The sequence below is a fragment of the Oncorhynchus nerka genome, linkage group LG14 (genome assembly GCF_034236695.1).
Source record: "Oncorhynchus nerka isolate Pitt River linkage group LG14, Oner_Uvic_2.0, whole genome shotgun sequence".
Lineage (NCBI taxonomy): Eukaryota > Metazoa > Chordata > Actinopteri > Salmoniformes > Salmonidae > Oncorhynchus > Oncorhynchus nerka.
This window is the reverse complement of record NC_088409.1, coordinates 31,694,184-31,712,189: the sequence shown is the minus strand read 5'-3', so window position 1 is coordinate 31,712,189 and position 18,006 is coordinate 31,694,184. Positions and strand designations below refer to the sequence as shown.

The 18,006-nt window shown below is 41.9% G+C and overlaps 1 protein-coding gene across 1 annotated transcript; it reads right to left on the bottom strand.

Annotated features, from left to right (window-relative positions):
* Positions 1–562: 562 nt before the first annotated feature.
* On the bottom strand, positions 563–16,686 carry LOC115102555 (frizzled-6-like). Its single transcript, XM_029622645.2, has 8 exons — positions 16,206–16,686; positions 14,287–14,578; positions 9,681–9,877; positions 8,974–9,382; positions 6,242–6,844; positions 3,433–3,581; positions 2,779–3,216; positions 563–2,660 (listed from the first exon to the last, which is right to left on the bottom strand). The coding sequence occupies exons 2-8, from the start codon at positions 14,467–14,469 to the stop codon at positions 2,504–2,506; spliced, it is 2,136 nt and encodes a 711-aa protein (XP_029478505.2). The 5' UTR covers positions 14,470–14,578; positions 16,206–16,686; the 3' UTR covers positions 563–2,503.
* Positions 16,687–18,006: the final 1,320 nt, after the last annotated feature.

Here is an 18,006-nt window from a genome sequence, read left to right as displayed (position 1 = left end):
CATTTATATGTGGGTATCCTAGTCTGTTATTTCATGAAATTGGGAATAATATAGCATACTCCTTGTGTCCTCTCGCCTCATCTCCTTCTCAAAACCCATTGGATGAGAAAGTCAGAGGTCCCGCCCGTCTGATCTTCTCCTCCAATGGGTTTTGAGAAGGAGGCATATTTAATTGAGATGTTCCATATGTATTTTTCTTGTAGGCTAGTTGATGATGATTATGTTGATGACTACAAACAATTATAGCTTATGTCTATTGGTGCTTTCAAGACAACTGAGAACCCAGAAAAGAACAAGGTCAAATCATGACGTCAGCTATTTTCAGGTCAAAAAATCTGAGCTCTAGAAAGACAGAGTTTCTCGACTTGTAATTCCAAGTTGGATGAAAGTTCAAAAAGATTTTTCCCAGTCGGAGCTACTTTTTTCCCATCTTGAACACACTGAAGTCAGAAGTCTGAGATTTCCAAGTTCCCAGTTGTTTTGAACGCGAAAAATAACACAGACATGACAACATGGTTCAACGTCTGTATGGGCGATACAAAACCAGGCATCCATTCATGAGACAAATTACATTTCAGTTTATTCTATTCAATAATCTTTTATTCAAAGGAAATAAAATTGATACAAAATATATATCAAATAGTACATACAACATAACACTACAAAAGTTCACAAAAATGTATAGGGAATTTAAAATAAAAATGTTCTACAGCCTAACAAGTCTATATGCAATCAAGGATGAGTAGTGGTTATATTATTCATGTGTGAAGGAGTGGAAGCAAGATAACACATTCTCTTTAGCTGGAACCTTTGTCTTCTGATAGCCACATAATAATATACAATAGATATGGATGAAGATCAAGGACAGGGTCAGATTAAAGACAATAAAACAATTCAGCATGGAGGGATTCAAATACTTATCAAATTATTGTGAGTATGTATGGATGGATAAATGGTTTTTATTAATACAGTGTGCAAGACTTATTCCCAACAGGCCTTTCGGGAAAATGCTTGCAAGAAAAATGTGTAGTCAAACACAGTTCATGGATTACCGGTAAGTATCATGCCAATTGAAATACTGAACAAAACCCACACATTTGTCAAAAAAGATCAACTCCACTAGGTACATGCATTGGATTGGATTTCGTCTCTGATTTCTCTACTGGTGTTTTCATATTGGATCATCAATTATGTTAGGTATACATACTACTATATTTGGTTTAAAGATAATTGCGTAGCAGAAATATAAACTTTTAAAAAATACATTCTATTTCAGTACAAATTGTACAGTATCAATCCGTCTTTGCACTGGGTTCATCTTTAAGTGGTAACTCCTCTAGTGTAGTGAGATGTCCAACCACAACAACTTACATAAGGTCAAGAGCCAGAAATAAGCCTGGTTACTTTGTCCACATATTTCACTGGAGATGAATGCACACATGGAATGACTGTCACACATGTAAAGCATCTGTAGGTAGACAGACAAAAAGTAGGTTATCTGAAGACCATGATTCAGTTCATGGGGCACATTCTTCAAGGAACTGTAGTATAAAAAAACACATGCTCCACTCAGATTTACAGGAAATGAAGTTTACGAGGAGAGTCAGCAAAATTGAAAAATGCTTATGTAACTATTTATAAAAATACTGAAAAACACTATAATGGAAATGGAATGAAAGTAGAGTAGCATACTGAGTGTATTGGTAGTGAGAACCTCCTGTCTACTGCAATTACTTTAATTACAGAACTGCTATGCTTGCTACTCATTGTTTCATGATGGAATTGTCTACATTCACATGACATTGACCATTTGAATACAAAAATAAAATAGATTTAACCACCACAGCTAGATATCGTTGAAGTTCTGGTTGTTTGGTGAAACCTTCACGATTTTCAGATTTTCAAGCGCTTAAACTCAGTGTAAAGACTAGTCCAGTGATAGAAAATAAAATAGTTTTACATAAATATTGCCAGTGTATATTCTACACACTTTACATATCAATCTACCCTCAGAAAAGTACAGCTTTCATAAGTAAATAAACAATATGTAAAGTGACTGTTTTCCAGCAGGGAAATGCAACCATTGGTCTGAAGAGCTGCATGATTCTCTAACATCATTCACCCTGATGTGGCCAGTGATCCAGTCAAGCTGACTGATGTACAGTAGCTACACCTGTTGGGTCGGTCACTGAAGGGAACTCTCTAGGACCCTGGTGGCCCACCTAGTCTCTTCCTTCCTGTCTCTGTGGTGTGAAGGAAAACTCCCGTCCTCTGAACTTTCTCGACTTCCTGCTGGTTTTCTCTTCTCCCTCTGGTACTTAATCGATCCACTAATATCACTGATTGTTCTGAGAGTGTACCCATCTGGTATGGTATGACAGGCTAAATCAGTTGCTCATTTGAAAGGAAGAACAAAAACCAGCAGACACTCAGTCCAGCCCCTGAGGACCAGAGTTGCCTGTCTCTGTTGGTGTTAAGTATCATAGGACCCTGTTGATTGGGCTCAGCAGCTGCTGTCCTTCTCCTTTTTCTCCTCTGGTAACTGGCGAACCAGGTGAGGGACGGAGTCTTTCACACTGCCGCTGTGGGAGTGGCTTAAAGCCAGGTGCTGTCCACTGGGCATCTGTCTCGTCTCTGATAGTTCACTCCGGGGAGTCATCCTACAAGACAAGTTTGTAAAAAACAACCTGTAAACAGTGGAGTGGACAAAACCTTTTGAAGTACGTATGTGTAGGTCAGAAAGTACTTGGGCAAAACGGTGAAAGTATCGGTCTTTACCTTCCCTCTGGGACTCTGTGGAAGCTCTCTGAGCGGCTGCTAACCTTGCTGGAGCTGCCCTTCTTACTACGTCTCTCTGCCCTCTCTTTCCCTCCAGACAGGGCCTGTCCACTGGGCTGCCTCTCCCTGTCCCTCTCCCCCAGCCTGGAGCCACGGGTGGAGCTGCCCCTCTCCAGCTTCTCCCTGGCAGAGGCATCAGATGAGCCCCTGGCCTCAAAGAAAGAAGCCTGGCCCCGGATGGCCTCATGGTTGCCCACTGCTGAGGTGCAGTGGTTGCCTGTGGCTGAGGCACCGGTGCTGGTGCCCATGGACTTGGAGATGACCTTGAGTTTGTGGGAGCCGGGGTTGTAGTGGTTCTTCTTGTGCTGGACACGGCTGTTGTGTTTGAGGAAGAACTCACAGGACTCCTGGAGAACTCTTCGGCTCTCACTAATGGGGCTGGATAGAGAAATAGAATTAGAACACAGTAGAATTATATTGATCTGCAATCTGGGAATGTTGCATACTGTAAAAAAACAAGTTGCTTCCCAAATGGCACCCTATTCCTTATACAATGCACTACTTTTGCCTTAGGGTGCCATTTGGGATACAATCCATGGAAGAATATGTTTTGTTTCAGCAGTTGAGAGACAGGCATTAGTGAAGTGTCCTTACTCTTTCTTCCTGGTCCTGTTGAAGAAGAAGGCCCATTCTGAGCAGGTCTTCTTGCTGCTGACCCAGAACACAGCTGAGATCCCAACCACCAGGGTCATCAGGTATTTAATTAGGAATAGGGACAGGTCTGGATGACCAGACTCTGTAGTCTGAAACAGACATTACAGTGTTATAAACCGGATGGCTTGAGCCCTGAATGCGGATTGGCTGAAAGCCGTAGTACATCACGGGTATGACATAAAAATACGTTTTACTGTTCTAATTACGTTGGTAACCAGTTTATAATAGCAATAAGGCACCTCTGGGGTTTGTGGTATATGGCCAACCCCTTAGCAGTGGAATATTAGACATATACTACCAGTCAAAAGATTTAGAACACCTACTCATTCAAGGGTTTTTCTTTATTTTTACTATTTTCTACATTGCAGAATAATAGTGAAGACATCAAAACTATGAAATAACACATATGGAATAATGTAGTAACCAAAGAAAGTGTTAAACAAATCAAAATATATTTTATATTTGAGATTCTTCAAATAGCCACCCTTTGCCTGGATAACTGCTTTGCACACTCTTGGAATTTTCTCAACCAGCCTCATGAGGTAGTCACCTGGAATGCATTTCAATTAACAGGTGTGCCTTGTTAAAAGTACATTTGTGGAATTTATTTCCTTCTTAATGCGTTTGAGCCAATCAGTTGTGTTGTGACAAGGTAGGGGTGGTATACAGAAGATAGCCCTATTTCGTAAAATACCAAGTCCATATTATGGCAAGAAGAGCTCAAATAAGCAAAATGAAACGACAGTCCATCAATACTTTAAGACATGAAGGTCAGTCAATACAGAAAATTGCAAGAACTTTGAAAGTTTCTTCAAGTGCAGTCGCAAAAAAACATCAAGCACTATGATGAAACTGGCTCTAATGAGGACCGCCGCAGGAATGGAAGACCCAGAGTTAACTCTGCTGCAGAGGATAAGTTCATTAGTTCCAGCCTCAGAAATTGCAACCCAAATAAATGCTTCACAGAGTTCAAGTAACAGACACATCTCAACATCAACTGTTCAGAGGAGACTGCGTGAATCAGGCCTTCATGTTCGAATTGTTGCAAAGAAACCACTACTAAAGGACACCAATAATAAGAAGAGACTTGTTTGGGCCAAGAAACACGAGCAATGGACATTAGACCGGTGGAAATATGTCCTTTGGTCTGGAGTCCAAATTGGAGATTTTTGGTTCCAACCGCCATATCCTTGTGAGACGCGGTGTGGGTGAACGGATGATCTCCGCATGTGTATTTCCCCACTGTAAAGCGAGGAGAAGGTGTTATGGTGTGGGGGTGCTTTGCTGGTGACACTGTCTGTGATTTATTTAGAATTCAAGGCACACTTAACCAGCATGTCTACCACAACATTCTGCAGCGATACACCATCCCATCTGGTTTTGGCTTAGTGGGACTATCATTTGTTTTTCAACAGGACAATGACCCCAAAACACTTCCAGGCTGTGTAAGGGCTATTTTACCAAGAAGGAGAGTGATGGAGTGCTGCATCAGATGACCTGGTCTCCACCATCCCCCAAATTCAACCAAATTGAGATGGTTTGGGATGAGTCGGACCGCAGAGTTAAGGAAAAGCAGCTAACTGTGGGAACTCCTTCGAGACTCTTGGAAAAGCATTCCAGGTGAAACTGGTTGAGAGAATTCCAAGAGTGTGCAAAGCTGTCATCAAAGCAAAGAATCTTAAATATAAAATATATTTTGATTTGTTTAACACTTTTTTGGTTAATACATGATTCCATACGTGTTATTTCATAGTTTTGATGTCTTTTTGATGCCGAAAATGTCGAAAATAGTAAAAATGAAGAAAAACCCTTGAATGAGTAGGTGTTCTAAAACTTTGGACCGGTAGAGTACATTTACATTTGAGTCATTTAGAAGATGCTCTTATCCAGAGAGACTTCCATTTATCTTAAGATAGCTAGGTGGAACAACCACATATCACAGTAAGTACACTTTTCCTCAATAAAGTAGCTATCAGCAAAGCTAGAAAGAAGGTGGGGGGTTCAAGAACAATTGTGTTGTTTCAGGATTATTTTATTATTATCCTTTTTTGGGAGGGGGATTATTTAAGATACTCTATGAAGATGTAGGGTTTCAGGTGCTTTCGGAAGATGGGAAGGGACTCTGCTGTCAGGGGGAAGCTGGTTCCACCATTGGGGTGCCAGAACAAAGAAGAGCTTGGACTGGGCTGAGCAGGAGCTGGCCAAGAGACCAGAGTGGGCAGAACAGAGTGCTCAGGTTGGGGTGTAGGGCTTGAGCATAGGTAGGGAGAGGCAGTGTTCCGAAGGCAAGCCCCATGGTCTTGTAGTGGATGCGAGCTTTGACTGGAAGCCAGTGGAGGGTGCTGAGGAGTGGGGTGACATGGGAGAACTTGGGAAAGTTGTAAAACCAGGTGGGCTGCAGCGTTCTCAATAAGTTGCAGGGGGTTGATGGCACAACAGTGAGTTGCAGTAGTCCAGACGGGAGAGGACAAGTGCCTGGATTAGGACCTGCGCCGCTTCCTGTGTGAGGTAGGGTCGTCCTCTACGGATGTTGTAGAGCACCACACCCCCTCGTGCCTTATTGCTTAATGACACCATTTCCATTTAAACGTCTGCCAAATATATTCATACATTTTACTGTGGCTGAAAGAAGGCATAAGAACAGCAATGATTTTTAACAACTATTAATTTTAGATTAATTTTGCAGTGGCATATATTCATAGAGATATCAAATTATTATGAAAATGTTCTAGTGCTGAGCGTGTGTTACCTTGTGTGAGCAGGGAATGCTGTACTCCTGGCAACGGTCATTGATCCAGGTGTTTTCCCAGGTGGAGCGCTGGCTCTGTTCATAGATATAACACCCCTGCAGAGTGACCAGGGGCACCAGGTACAGACCACTGAACACTCCGATACGGATCATAAACTTCTTCAGCTTCTCCTGGTTCCTCTCATCGTGCTGGATCACCTGACGCACGTTGTTGAGCGACACAATCCCAGCCAGGAGCAGAGACAGCCCAACCACAACCCCAATACACAGTGGCGCCAGCACAAAGTACCGCAGCGCGTCCAGATCATAGAGCCCCACGAAGCACACCCCGCTGATGTTATCTCCCTCCACCTTGTTGAGAGCCAGTAGCATGACGGTTAGTGCTCCGGGGATCCCCCAGGCGGCAGAGTGGAACCACACCGCCTTCTTCTCGATGGCCTCGCAGCTCCACTTGGGCCCGGCGGCCAGGAACCAGGTGATGGTGAGGATGACCCACCAGACGATGCCGGCCAGGGAGAAGAAGTAGAGTAGCATGAAGAGTAAAGTACAGCCTTTACTCTGGGAGCCCAGTACCACTGTGTCCATGGCAGCCGGGTGCACCGCCTGGGATGAATGAATGAATAAATAGATTAACGGATGAATGACTACTTTTATGTCCCGTAGAGAAGTTTTCTAGGAAAAGAAGAGGTATACCTGGCATACATATAAACATCACAATATATAGCTACATGACTTCAGATATCATCACAGGACATACATCACCAGACATGGGCTGTGTCCCAAATGGCACCCTATTCCTTACATACAGTGCATTCGGAAAGTATTCATACCCCTTCACCTTTTCCACTTTTTTTTTTACATTACAGCCTTATTCTAAAATGTATTCATGTTTTTCCTCATCAATCTACACACAATACCCCATAATGACAAAGAGAAAACAGGTTGACATTTTTGCACATTTATTAAAAATTAAAAACAGAAATATGTTATTTACATAAATATTCAGACCCTTTGCTATGAGACTCGAAATTGAGGTCATGTGCATCCTGTTTCCATTGATCATCCTTGAGATGTTTCTACAACTTGATTGGAGTCCACCTGTGGTAGATTCAATTGATTGGACAGCCTTTCAAAAGGCACAGAACTGTCTAGATAAGGTCTCACAGTTGACAGTTCATGTCAGAGAAAAAAACAGGCCATGAGGTCAAAGGTATTGTCCATAGAGCTCCGAAACAGGAGGATTGTGTCGAGGCACAGATCTGGGGAAGGGTACCAAAACATTTACGCAGCATTGAAGGTCCCCAAGAACACTGTGGCCTCCATCATTCTTAAATGGAAGAAGTTTGGAACCACCCAGACTCTTCCTAGTGCTGGCCGCCCGGCCAAACTGAGCAATCAGGGGAGAAGGGCCTTGGTCAGAGAGTTGATCAAGAACCCGATAGTCACTCTGACAGAGCGTTAGAGTGCTTCTGTGGAGATGGGAGAACCTTCCAGAAGGACAAACATCTTTGCAGCCCTCCACCAATCAGGCCTTTATGGTAGAGTGGCCAGACGGATGCCACTCCTCAGTAAAAAGCACATGACAGCCCGCTTGGAATTTGCCAGAAGGGACCTAAAGGACTCTCACGACCATGACAAACAAGATTCTCTGGTCGGGTGAACCAAGATTGACCTCTTTGACCTGAATGTCAAGCATCACGTCTGGAGGAAACCTGGCACCATCCCTACGGTGAAGCATGATGCTTTTCAGTGGTAGGGACTGTGAGACTAGTCAGGATCGAGGAAAGGATGAACAGAACAAAGTACAGAGAGATCCTTGATGAAAATCTGCTCCAGAGCGCTCAGGACCTCAGACTGGGGCAAAGGTTCACCTTCCAACGGGGCAAAGGTTCACCTTCCAACGGGGCAAAGGTTCAACTTCCAACGGGGCAAAGGTTCACCTTCCAACGGGGCAAAGGTTCACCTTCCAACAGGGCAAAGGTTCACCTTCCAACGGGGCAAAGGTTCATCTTCCAACGGGGCAAAGGTTCAACTTCCAACGGGGCAAAGGTTCACCTTCCAACGGGGCAAAGGTTCACCTTCCAACGGGGCAAAGGTTCACCTTCCAACGGGGCAAAGGTTCAACTTCCAACGGGGCAAAGGTTCACCTTCCAACGGGGCAAAGGTTCACCTTCCAACGGGGCAAAGGTTCACCTTCCAACGGGGCAAAGGTTCACCTTCCAAGAAGACAATGACCCTAAGCACACAGTCAAGACAATGCAGGAGTGGCTTCGGGACAAGTCTCTGAATGTCCGTGACAGAGCTTGAGAGGTTCTGCAGAGAACAATGGGAGAAACTCCCCAAATATAGATGTGCCAAGCTTGTAGCGTCATACCCTAGAAGATTCAAGGCTGTAATCGCTGCCAAAGGTGCTTCAACAAAGTACTGAGTCAAGGGTCTGAATACTTATGTAAATGTGATATTTATATATTTTTAATACATATGCATTTTTTTTTATACAAAAAATGTTTTTTCTTCGTCATTCTGGGGTACTGTGTGTAGATTGATGAGGGAAAAAACAATTAAATAAATTTTAGAATAAGACTAAATGTGGAAAAAGTCAAGGGGTCTGAATACTTTCCGCACTGTATTACAATAGTTTAGACCAGGGTCCATAGGGCTCTGGGGGCTGGTCTAAAGGAGTGCACAATACAGGGGATTGGTTGCCATTTCAGACACAGACATAAACAGACCTTGTTGCAGGATGCATTGTTCCCCAGCAGGAAGCCAATGAAGTAGATGAGCGACACGAAGCTGTAGCACACGGCGTAGAAGATGATTGGCCGTTCGGGGTAGCGGAAGCGTTTGACATCGATGAGGAAGGTGAGGAAGGTGAAGAGCGTGGCGCAGAGGCAGACGATGGAGCACACCCCGATGAAGGTCTTGGCGAACTCAATCTCATGGGGCTTGAAGTACATGTTGGAGCAAGGGGGAGCGCAGTCCCTGGCACCTAGGAACGTGGATCCCTGGCCGGGCCGAGTCTTCAGCTGAAGGGGGCACCAGAAGCCCATGTCCCTCTTGGCAGACAGAGAGGTCTTGGGTGTGGTCAGTCTGGTTGGTGGCAGGGCTGAGCCATCAGGAGAGTAGAGGCAATACTCCAATCTAGAGGAGAAAAAGTAGGGTAAAGAGTCAAAACCATAACTAAATGAATACCATTTCAAAACGTAGTGCTGATAAATGTAATAACTGGTCAACTGTCTGTTTTCAAGCAGTTTATAAACGTTTACTATTTGGTCACCTGAAAAATGTCAGGCATGTGTCTTTTCATCTATAAAACTTGGCACAGTACAACACGCCTATGTATGTAACAGATGTTGTGGTTCAGTGAACCTCGCACACGTGATTAGTAACCTGGCCTGAGACCTGGAGAATTGAGTTCAACTCAGTCAGTCACATTTACCTGTCGCACTGCAGCTCCAGAGGCCAGGTGATGCCGAAGGTGCCGATGTCCTTCCTGCAGTCTGACCTCACTTTCTCACACAGGTCACGACATGGCTGGATCACTTTGGTGTCCTCAGTGCATGCTGGGATAAAGGCCTGACACAGGAAGTGATGTACGTCTGGAGAGCAGCGCAGATTGACCAACGGCATGAAGGGCTAAGGAGACAGGAGGGAGGGAAGGGGAGCGAGAGAGAAAGAGAGAGAGGGAGAAAGGGAGAGAAAGAGGAAGAGAGAAAGAAAGAGGGAGCGAAAGGGAGATCAACAGAGAGAGCGAAAGATAAAAATCTGAATTTATCTATGGTTCAAGAACATACAGTAAATGCTAGGGTTACAAAATTCCAGTATATTTTCCTCAAATCAAAAGTTTTCCAGAAGTCCTGGTTGTAGTTTCTGGATTTATGTCTTTCTGTCCTAATTCTAGGAATCTTCCAACCAGGATTTTGGGAAAACCTGTGAAAGTGACCTGAATTTTGCTACCCTAGTAAATACTAGCACTGTAGCTGTACCTGTAAGAATGGAGCTGAACAAATGGTCAGACATGTTTTTAATCCAACAACCAATATTGATTTCAACTAGATTCATCTAGACATCACAACAGTTTGTAATTAAAAGTCAGTCAACGTGAGGTTAATACTGTTACCCACGGCCACAATACAGTCCATGCAGTTCCCTTGCCATGGGCAGATCCAGAAATAGAATAGTTTTATTTTCCTGTACACGTGACTTGGTTGCAAAAGATTAAAAGGCTACAGTACATAAGAGGCTGTAATGCACTGTATGATGGTGCCACACAAAGGATTCCTTTCACAGGCTGTCTCAGTTTCAACAGATTTCAGTAGGTGGGGGTGGGCATCAGGAAATGACTCTGGGACTATTTGGAAACAAGGAGAGGGATGTTGACTGGAATGGACAGAACTGTTGGGCTTCTGCTCAGTATCCATTCCATCACACTAAAGCTGCTGCTCTGATCTAACAACCGTTCGAGTTCACAGTGATTTCTACCAAAGCATGAATGGTTATATGTGGCATTGTTGAGTCACGCTAAACAGAATTTATCCAAATAAACAGATCTTGTCGAAGTAACGACCATATCACAAAATCTTAAGATACCATCTGTAACGAATGCCACAAATCATTCAACAAAACAAGTATAACTGTATCCTTCAAAGGTTACAGACTGTATCATGTTGCCATCTTAATCTAAGGGCCACTTGGTTTGGATCAGATACGCCATGTTATCAAACAGTCCTGTTCAGTTTACAAAAGCAGTTATGCAGAAAGAACTATGACTGTTGGAGGCAGTGAATCCAGCCGATGTTTACACTGTATAAGCAACATTTCCCCATCAGCACAGGGCCAATCTAACAACCACACTATTCAACGTTCTCTCCCTGGCGGTTTCCCCAGCTCCAGACTGGCTGCAGCCCAGATCTAGACGGGGGCTGGGGAACTGTATGAGTCCTTGTTTCACTTCTTTGGAGGTCCCAAACTCCATCTCAAAGAGCTCTTCTTAGTCTACAATCTGCCGTTTCTTGTATTTTTCTGTGGAGCCACTGTAAATAGTTAGACATTTATTATGTATTGGAATTGGGGCCTCTGTATGTCTTCATTCAAAAAGAATGATCCCTCTACTGTGGATTTCCACTCAAGGTCCCTCAACTATGGATAACAATGACTCAATGAACCTTTTACAGCAGTGGGCTAAATCAGGGTCACACAGAATGTTTCTTGGTAAGGCGTTAAACAAATCTACTTTAAAACTAAAGTATACACCTCACACACATGGTTATGGGCATTAAAAAACGAAAACACCTGTACCATGTCAGATATAGAGTTGAAATGTATTCAATTGAGATTTTACATCCCAATATTACACTTTATATACATTACAGAAAACTGAAATATAACAAAAACTTTGACATAGAAACACCGGATTTCCTTCAGTTAAAAAAATATATGTTTATTAATTATTAAATTATGAAAATATGAATAACATTTCACCCATAAGGCTACTAGACAGTGATTTGGTCAATTGACTGCAGGAAAGGGCTGGCTACGCATTATGGCATCCTAACTTCAAAATGCAATGGTTGAGTATGTAATGTATTTTAAAAACATATACTAGTTTTCACTCTATTTAGGTCTATTTCCTTACAGGTGCTGAAAGTGTTCCTACTAAGCTGCCAAACACTAGTGGAATATTGGCACATTGATATCGTAACAGGAACAATGCCCCTGAAGGAAAGGGATAGTCCTCAACCCGGAAAATCCTATCAAATAATACTGAACAGAAGAGCAACAGGAGAGTCAACTTCATAACAATACCTAGATCCCATTATGGCACACTTTCCAACAGGCCATTTGGTTAGATTGTCTGTCAGCAGTAGGTACTGCATGCATCTATTACTTTAGATACCAAACACTGACATTTTTAAGTGAAGTGAAGGAGTGAAAGACAAAGAAAGGAAGAGAGGGGGAGGTAGAAATAGAGAGAGTAGTGTAGAAGGAATGCTGGCTAGTCTTTGTGTGAGGTAGGTGTGTCTCCCTCCCCTTCCTCTCCTAAATCAAAGGACGCCCCACACGACAAAGTACCCAGAGTTCCCTGTGGCTCCCTGAGGTTGTCCTGAAATAAGAGGAGCACCTCAGCTCAGCCTGATAGATAGACATCACACAAAGAGTCCTCCAGCATATCACTGTCTGCCCCACACTGATTTAAATAGAGTACAGGCTTAACTGAATTAACCATAAAGATGGAATGCAATATGACATTTTATGAAATAGTTTGAGGAATGGCCTTGTCTCTGAGAGAAGATCATCAAAGCCAGATGATGTGATGGCAGCTTGCCAAAGGATACCGACCATACCGTTATGCTTGTTTACAATGAGGTTGGAACTCAATCATGGTTACATGAAAACACTGTGGAGCCGGCGTGAGATACGGGTCGGAAAACGTACCTCAATGCAGGCATAGGATATACAATTGTAGTCAAAATTGGACCTTTATCCACACTGTTCCATCAAGAAGATTGAAATACTGCTACTTTTCCTGGAAAACTGCCATTTTTTGTCTTCATGCTAGCTACCAGTAGCCACAGCAGCTATTATAGAATGAACAACAAAAGGAGCTGTTTGGCTGACACTGCCATTCCAAAATGGCTGCGGTGACTACTGCTAGCTAGCATGAGGCCGAAAAGGAACGTTTTTTGGAAAAACTAGCAGTATTTCAATCTTCTTGGTGCATCAGTGTGGATAAAGGTAACATTTGGAGTACAATTTCAAAGCAACAGAGAACATTCACACGGTAGTGACTCCTCTATTGAAGTTGAGGTATATCCCTTCCCTGCATTGAGGTATCTTTTCCAACCCATATCTCACGCCAACTCCATGATGTCTTAATGTAACCATGATTGTGTTCTGACCTATGTGCTGCTCTGTGTAAAAAAAAACATAACAGTAGGGTCTCTTTTGGCAATGATGGCAGGTAGCCGGGACTGCTGACATCGGAACCCCCCCACTGGGGGAAAGGAGTTCCAATGACGGTCCTTAAGGCTATTATAGCTGGTGGTGGTGGGAAGGTGGATGGTTGTCGAAAACTGTTGCTGAAAAACAGCAAGTGAGAGAACGAGGGTAAGTTGACATATAAATACCTCCCTAGATTTACACCCATTGGTTGAGAGAGAGGAAGGTGATCATTGCAAAAGTGAGTCCATAGGTTAAACAGCAAGCATAAGGAATGTGCATTATTGTGCCGTGTTTATATGCTATTAGGTAAATGACATTCCACACATGGCTAATAGGAAAGAGAAGAAACAAGATGCTATGCTGACAATGATACGTTAGTACTCACTCCCAATATGCCTGTGGAATAGGAAACAAAAGCGAATTATGTTATGCTTACTGGATGAAGTTAAACAAGCATTAAGTCTTCTGATTGAACTTTCGTAAACTACATTACTGAACTGAACCCTGCAGCTACAGTGAGAGAGGATGGAAGACCGTTGAGAATGCTAAGACACACAAGCTTCAATACTCAGCTATCAAATCAAACTTTATTTGTCACATGCATCAAATACAACAAGTGTAGACCTTACCGTGAAACGCATACTTACAAGCCCTTAACCAACAGTGCAGTTCAAGAAGTTAAGAAAATATTTATCCATTAAAAGACTTCATTTCCTCTACATCTTAGCAAGTTCATAGAGAATGGTTTGAAAATAGTTATTTTAATACACAATTATCCTTTTGCACCTGTTGGATTAATGGCACACATGTAGAGGTTTAAAAAGGCTTTTGTAGGTTGTAATTTCCATTTTGACATTTTAGACTTGATTTTCCCTTACGAAAAATGTATCAAACCCTACAAAAATGGCCATTAATTATAATCGACATAATAAATAATTTACATTTCCTGTTGCCCTAGGATTATTTTGGGATAATTTTCCTGCTGTAGCAAATTGGCTCAAATTAAGATCCTACATCTGTAACAAACTGCAAAGTCATTTTTCCCTCTATGCACCAAGTTTGATGGGAAATCTAAGGGTTTTATCACAGTGAGAAACACTCACCTCCATCCTGCTGGCTGCTATGTCCTGGTCATAGTGCTCCATCATGTTGGGGAAGAAGGTCATGTTGTAGAGCATCCCCAGGCAGCGATGCACCTTGATGGGTTCACAGGTAAACAGACTGTGGGCGTGGCAGCTCCTCGCCCCTATCAGTGCCAGGCACACCCAGACCAGCCTAGGTATCATTATGGTGGCAACCAGTTGCTAGGCAAAACTATTTGGTTCAGTGGAGGGATAACTTTATGTTGGAGGCCAGATCACTCTTCATCCACATTCCTCTAGGCTTGCTGGGATCCTATGGAGACAAAAGGAGTAACGACAGGTAAAAAAGAACAGAGTATAATTTATCTGGTGTGTTTTGAAGGGCTAGTATGGAGTTTGGTTCCAAAGCATTAAAGGTCCAATGCAGCAGTTTTTATCTCAATATCAAATAGTGGTTAACAATTAAGTACCTTACTGTGATTGTTTTCAAATAAAGTGGTCCCCCAAAAATTATTAGCTTCTTAGCGAAGATATTTGCTAGGACTGTCTGGGAGTGGTCTCAGTGGGGAGGGGAAAACTGAAAACTAGCTGTTATTGGCAGAGAGGTTTGGAACTCTCTTTCTTATTGGTCTATTAACTGGTGATATCACCAGGCAGGCCAAAACTCCATCCCATGAAAACAGGCTGAAATTTCAGTCGGTGTTTTCAAACAGCCCTTACACTAAAAGGGCATTGTCATAATTTTCACAATCTCACAGTATTATTCCAACCTCATTATGTGGAAATATGTATGAAACACAGGAAAATCACGTTATCTCACTGCATTGGGCCTTTAACGTCAATATTTTTAAAATGACTGATAAACTTGTCCTTATAAATAAGAATTTGTTCTTAACTGACTTGCCTAGTTAAATAAAGGGTACACACAGATAATTAATATTGATCTGAGTGGATTATTGCTAGTGAGAAATACATCTGTCCAGTCTCTTCTGCAGTGGAGAATAGATTATGTGGTGGAATTGCACACTGAATTGCAGACTAATTTAATAACAGCATCAGCTTGTTGATACATGCTTGAAGCTTTAAGTGTCTTGTGAAGTCTGGTATGTAACAATGTCTGATTGGAGCATGCTGTGCCATCTAATCTCACACAGGTAATCATTCACAGAAAGCACTGTCTGGAATGCATGCAGATTGCATTCAATAAGTGTATAATTTGCTGTACCTCAGAACATAAATCACTTATTTCACTTTTTCATCTGCTGTAATAGCCATTTGCACTTTTGTATGGTTGTTTATTTGTTGTTTTATTTAATTTACATGTGTTTGAGCTGTGGAGAGAATTGCTTTAGAAATAAACAAATCAATCAAAACTGATGTAATGAGTAATATTATGACTTCACCAAACAATCGAATGTTTTGATACTGTATCGATTGGCATATAGCGAACCATACGAACCCCTTCATGACTTTTTCCTTTATGTTCAGTAGCTTAGAATAGTTCAGCCAGCAAAAAAACATATTCGATTCCAAAATTAGGCTACTAACAAAAATAGTACTGAGAAAGGGCTATTGAATAGTAAAATGTTTTGACTTGGTCACAAATCACGTATACTCCGGTCAATTTTTTTTTTTTTTAAACACAGATTTTTCATTTTTAATGTAAAAAATAACTACTTCAGAATAAAACCTATTATAAAAGGTTTAAGAAAATTACTCTGCAGTTACATGGAATACTTAGAATAGGTATATTTCCTTCCTATGTGTTTCCCCGAAATGGGAATTCGGAAACTCCATTTGTCCCCCATGTCTGGCAGCCAACTTCGGGAAGTGCGACTAGTAAATATCCCTGTCTCAAATGCCTTCGAAAGGGCCTCGATAAGTTTAAAATGTAACATTTGTTTAGACAAGGACAGAAAAGTTACATCAATCACACTTACCCTTTCGTTGTTAGTTTTTCCTAAATAAAGGACATCATTCCATTGCAATCCTTTCGGATTTTGCGACGTTTCCAACGACTTTCAACTATTCTCCGCCTTCTTTCTTTCAGCTCCACATCCTGTCTGTCTCCGTATTCGATACAACACCCATATACAGTAATTATCCGGGGAAATATTGGCCGTTGTTATATGCTGTTATCAAGCGTAGACAGTGTAGCCACAAACATTATGTATTTTATAATGGTACTATTCCAAGATGGATAGTCCTCGATCTCTGATAATACATGCATCATAACGCTGTATCAACTTTGTACAATTAAATGATGACTTTTCTTACATTATTATATTTTTCACTATAAGGGGAGAATTCAAGTTGTACATTAAAGACACAAAATTCACGTAAAAAGGCTACAGATGAAATGTCACAAAGAAATGCTGATCATGGCTGTATTATGTGATTGATTGGGTTCACCAGCAGATGGCAGGAATGGTTCTACGAAGCATAGGCCTACAGTGTATCATATTGTAGCCAATTTTGGGGACAAAAATCTAAATGTCATGCATAGGACTCAGCCATCATATTAATCTTCATGTCTGGAGACATCTAGACACATAAAGATGAGAAGTCTTGAGTTGAGACACCTTGCGACTAGGTAGTAGGCCTATCAGGTTATAAAAAAACAAATGAGAGGCAGTGCGCTACAGTAACTGAAGTCGTGTTTGGAGGTTCACATGTTATCACAATAATTGCGTACAATCTCGGCTGCATTCTATACCTTCTAATATTGGTCAAAGGTGCTGCCCATTCACTTTTTCCTGAAATGGGGGGATTGGGTCTTGCAGCATAGCACTAGACTTGCCTTCAGCAAATACATATTTACTAGAAAACCTTTTACTTGAAAAACACTTATATTCACGCTGTTCCATCCGCAGCTGTTTCTTTCACCCAAGTAGCCTTCATCATGTATCCCTAAGTGGACGAGCACTGAAACATGATCGTACAACATTAAAGATGCCTGGCTACCGGAAGTCCTTACTCCGTCGAAACGCTACGCCACGCCCACTGACGTTAGTTTGTAGGAACAATGGAGCTGAATAATTCAGTTTGTCATCAGGCAAACATTAAAGTGATGCTCCAGAACTTTTGGATCATTTCAGCCAGTAGTTTTGAATGCGGTGCTCACAAGCCAAACATGGTCTACGTTTTTTTGTGTACTATGGAATCCAATGGTGTACTTTCTCATTCATTTCATAAGATATGTTACATTTTTGCAATTCGTATAAAATGTTATGAATCCAATTCGTACAATGTTACAAATGTGTTGTGCATAAGATCCCGAACTGCATCTTTAACTTAATCACACATGTATTTCACTCTTCTGATTATCCCACTGGATCTTGTCTTGGACTTTATGTCCTGTTTTCTCCATCTATGTCCACCAACCCTATCAATTTTCTTCACCATTGAGACCTAATTGAAATGTCTTAATCAGCGATATCATAAAATTAAATATATAGTAAGTCAAGGCAGAAGCTAGCAGATTCATTACTTACCAACAACAGCTGCAAATTCCAATAAAACATCAAGTTTTGAAGTTTACTTTCCTTGCTTGTCTAACAACACTATCGTGAATCTAGCAAATAATGTTTGTGGGTCAGCGTGCTGTATTTTTTTTTTTCATAGCACAAATGTTTAATGGCACGTTTCTCACATTGGCTTTAGCCACGAAGGGAGCAGTCCACCTGCCCCCAAGTGCAGGGGGTTGCCTAGCAACACCGGCCTCTGGGAGTCAGTCTGCAA